Source organism: Etheostoma spectabile, chromosome 17 (genome assembly GCF_008692095.1).
Source record: "Etheostoma spectabile isolate EspeVRDwgs_2016 chromosome 17, UIUC_Espe_1.0, whole genome shotgun sequence".
Taxonomy (NCBI): domain Eukaryota; kingdom Metazoa; phylum Chordata; class Actinopteri; order Perciformes; family Percidae; genus Etheostoma; species Etheostoma spectabile.
In genome coordinates this window covers 17,390,953-17,394,714 of record NC_045749.1, presented here as the reverse complement: position 1 = coordinate 17,394,714, position 3,762 = coordinate 17,390,953, and the positions used below count along the sequence as shown (strand labels likewise).

At 37.1% G+C, this 3,762-nt stretch overlaps 1 protein-coding gene across 2 annotated transcripts in view; it reads right to left on the bottom strand.

Moving 5' to 3' along the window:
- The window catches only part of tasp1 (taspase, threonine aspartase, 1), a 25,033-nt gene extending 21,695 nt beyond the window's left edge, over window positions 1–3,338 (bottom strand). For both annotated transcript variants that reach the window (XR_004335799.1, XM_032540572.1), the window contains exons 1-4: window positions 3,129–3,338; window positions 2,233–2,437; window positions 1,959–2,026; window positions 246–314 (exon numbers count right to left, since the gene is read on the bottom strand). Coding sequence is in view for 1 of the 2 variants with exons in the window: in XM_032540572.1 (XP_032396463.1) it covers window positions 246–314; window positions 1,959–2,026; window positions 2,233–2,395 (300 nt within the window). In the remaining variant the exon portion in view is untranslated. The remainder of the gene's footprint in view (window positions 1–245; window positions 315–1,958; window positions 2,027–2,232; window positions 2,438–3,128) is intronic.
- Between the last annotated feature and the right edge of the window lie 424 nt (window positions 3,339–3,762).

Genomic DNA, 3,762 nt, shown 5'->3' with positions numbered 1-3,762 from the left:
TTTATTTTTGCTCCAAGCATACATGCATCGAAGGCAGGAGCAGAATAAAGCTGTTTTGGATAAACAAACACTGATGTCAAATTAAGTTTCTTTTCCTTACTGAAAGTTTTGGGGATGCTGTTGTTTTAAGTGCAATCTGGGCCTAAGATACATTTCTTCTACATTAAGTAAGTAGGGTGTTTTTTAACTGTGACTTAATAAAGGTTGACTTTTTAATATTCAAACCTGGATCAAAATCAACCAACCTCAAGTTCAACCAACGCTGCGGCCACGGCTTCCACTGCAAGTGCCCCGGCTTTGAGCTGGTCCACAGCCTGGAAAAGACAGATAGAGATACCTTGTTGAAAGTGCAACAGCTTTCCAGTCAAAACATCAAATAAACCCATCACTCATTTCAGCTTTGTAGATTACTTTCATTGTCTACCTTCATCTAAGTCAGTTACGTAACTCTATGATAAGATAGGGACAGAAACTAGAGTAGGGACAGAAACTAGAGTAAATATAAGCATAAAACATGCAATAAAGATCCTGGATTGAATTAACTTGTGTGTGTGTGAGTGTAAAACAAAAAGGGAAAAAGGCATTACATTTCATCACCCATCTAACACCATTTCTATTGTAAATCAAGGGTGATGGCAGCAGCATGAGATTGTTTTTCAGTAGTGCAGATGGAAGGAACAATGAATGAAACCAAATACAAGGACATTCTTGAAAAACCTGCTTCGAGTGCCAAAGAACAAAGACTTCTATTCCAACTGCAAAATTATCTTAATACAGCCAAATTAAAACTGGAATAACTTCAAAACAAGAATGTTAAAGTACTTGAGGGATACTGCCAAAACACAGATTGGAATCCCACTGATTATACAAGGAATGACAGCTGTTCATAGATGCTCCCCATCCAACCTTAGAAAGCCTCTAGGAAAGTGTAGGAGAAAATCCCAACATCTTACTGATCAAACTGATAAAACAAGGTTACTCTATATACTTTCTAAATACATGAGATCAATTGATAGAACAACAACAGAATACATTTGTGCACAAAAATGTAGTAGAGGGAAGTTTACTCAGTATTTAGCAACTTTTAGTTACCGAAAATATCAAAACCAACTGAATTGTTGAGTCACAGCAAGTAAAACTAGACTGGCTAAATACTGATGAAAGCATTCTTTTGTAGTAAGATCTCGTCAATACGAACATATCTGGAATATTTTCGACTTAAACTACATTGGTTCAGCACTATTCTTTAAAAAGGTGCCCTGTCACACAAAACCGTTTTTACTTGAAATAGATCCATATGTGTTTGGGTTATGTCTTAAATGTGAAAATGAACTGCTACGTCCTCTGTCAGCTCTAGCCACTGAAAAGAAATAAGCGGAGAAATCAGGCCAATTACTAAAGCTGGTCAGTCTGACATTATGTTGCCTGAGCTCATTACTATTCATGAGCTCGCCCAGTTGAGCTAGGTAAAGGATCCTGATAGCCAGGCTCTCACTGGCTAGCCAATCAGAGTCAAGCAGCTTAGCTTGTTGAATATTAATGAGAACAGGCACAAATCAAGCTAAGTCTTCCAGCAGGCTTTTTATACCACACTAGAATGGCTTGAAACAAGGTAACCAAGGCATTTTTTCCACAATTCTTTTTTCTTTCTTTTTTTTTCTTCTTTTTTTTTTAAAGAGTCCATGGTAGAACTTCTGAAATATGTGTGGCAAGGCACCTAAGGAAAAGCCTTCAAATGCTACTTGATGATCAATGTCAATTGTGTCTGTTGCTCAACATTCAGAAACTTATTAACAGATTTAATACTGTGAAGTGCCAAATTATCTACATTAAAAAATACATTTAGAAGCATTCCATTAAGAATAACAAAGTTATGTGTACAAACAGTACAAGGTTATGTTTCTTGTTTGCACACAAACACACATTTTACTATAGTAATACCAGTAAAATAAACATACTCGCTGGCAGGCTCTTTTACACACATGCTTGTACTCCTTGGCCTTGGATTCAGAATGGTATCCTGCTCCTGAAAGCAAATAGGGAAAAACAATTGACCATTCAGAAAGTGATGAAAGTTGACCTCCTCAAGCAGAAAACTATATTGGGAGCCTTAATGTTTCCGTGCATGATGGATCATGTTCCAATGCCCATAATCATGTTTACTTATTATGCTTCCAATTTCTTTCTAATAAACTCTTAATTCTACTTGTTCTTTATAGTGTTTGCACTTACCTGCATGAACTAAAACAAATCCACCAACACATTTTGGCGTTTGATTCTTGCTTGATTCCTGGATTTTGGACCACGAGTTGGCCAGGGGAGAGGAGGGTTGCTGCTCTTCAGCTGAATTCATTAGACTTTCCATAACCCCTGCATAACTTGATAAGCCTATCATGGCTTATCGGACAGTGTTAAGAAAATCATTTTCATGGCACACCTGTGACAGGAAAATAAATACATACATTGTCATTCAGGGATAATACAGGATCACGTTTTTGATGGATAATACAGATGTAAAAGCCTCTTGCAAAGCAGCATGGTGCATGGTTGTCAGCTATGTACCACTGAAACCACAAATGCACTGGCACAAAGAGGGCACTACACTTGTACTAACACTACAGCAGAAGCTGATTCCACCTACAGTGAATTATGTGGTTGAAGTAATGATTCTGCACATTCTCAGTCTTTACAGCACCTCCATTAATCACTATTCATTCAGTCAGTACTGTCAAACCGCTGACAGTGGTAGAGAACAAATAACAACCGAGTACAAACATGTAACTAACTAACGTCATCTAAAACATGCTATCAATAGTCCAGACCTACAAGACTACAAATTAAAACTTGCACATAACATCAAGCTATCACCCATCCCGTTAACCTAACTTGACGTTATCCAAACAGTCCCTGCTGCTAATGTATCGTTACGCGTGTCAGTTTGAAATTTGCGTTGAAAAACAAACGTCATTTTGTTTGTGTTATGTGCCTATTTCGCTTTCGTTAAGTAAAAGACACTAACGTTACTTTAATAAAGTTATTTCAAGTCAAGCTAACAGTCCATATTTTTTTCGTTAGCTTGTAGCTAGCTAACAGCTCGCTAACACACCAACAAAACAATCTCAACTTACAACTTTCACTCATCTCCAGCGACAGAACCGGCGGCTGACCGCGACGTTACCTGACATGTGTTAAATACACATGGACGGTAGATGGACTCATAAATAACCGAGACAAACTTTGCTTGCAGTCACTTTCACTCCTCGGTGCTAACCGCAGCTAGGCTAGAGCTAGAGCATTCAGAAAGTACTTCCTGGTTCATATACACGTTGCTAGGGAAGTTCGTTCAGTGCAAACAATCGCACACGTGGATGAAGCTGTACAAAATAAAAGTTGGAGGAAAATTAAAATAAAATGCAGTTGCAAATGTTTTTCCCCTGCTGACATGTATTCACAAAATACGTAAACAAGAATATAAATTCTTAAGTTAGTTAGGACAACTTGCAGCTGATAAGAATCGTCATCAATGCACCAAATTGTTAAGTTGGCTAAACACAAAGATGAATTCAAGACTTTTGTTTTTTATGATTTGACATTTACATTTTTATTATTTAATTCATGAGCTATAATATTCTAGGTTTATAGTGAAGTTTGACTGGATGAGAGAATATTTGTAAATCTCTCTAACTTCATCAATGTTAAAACATTTGACAAAACATGAAATAATATTATGGTCAGTATGATTCTATATGTGAAAAGTAGGAC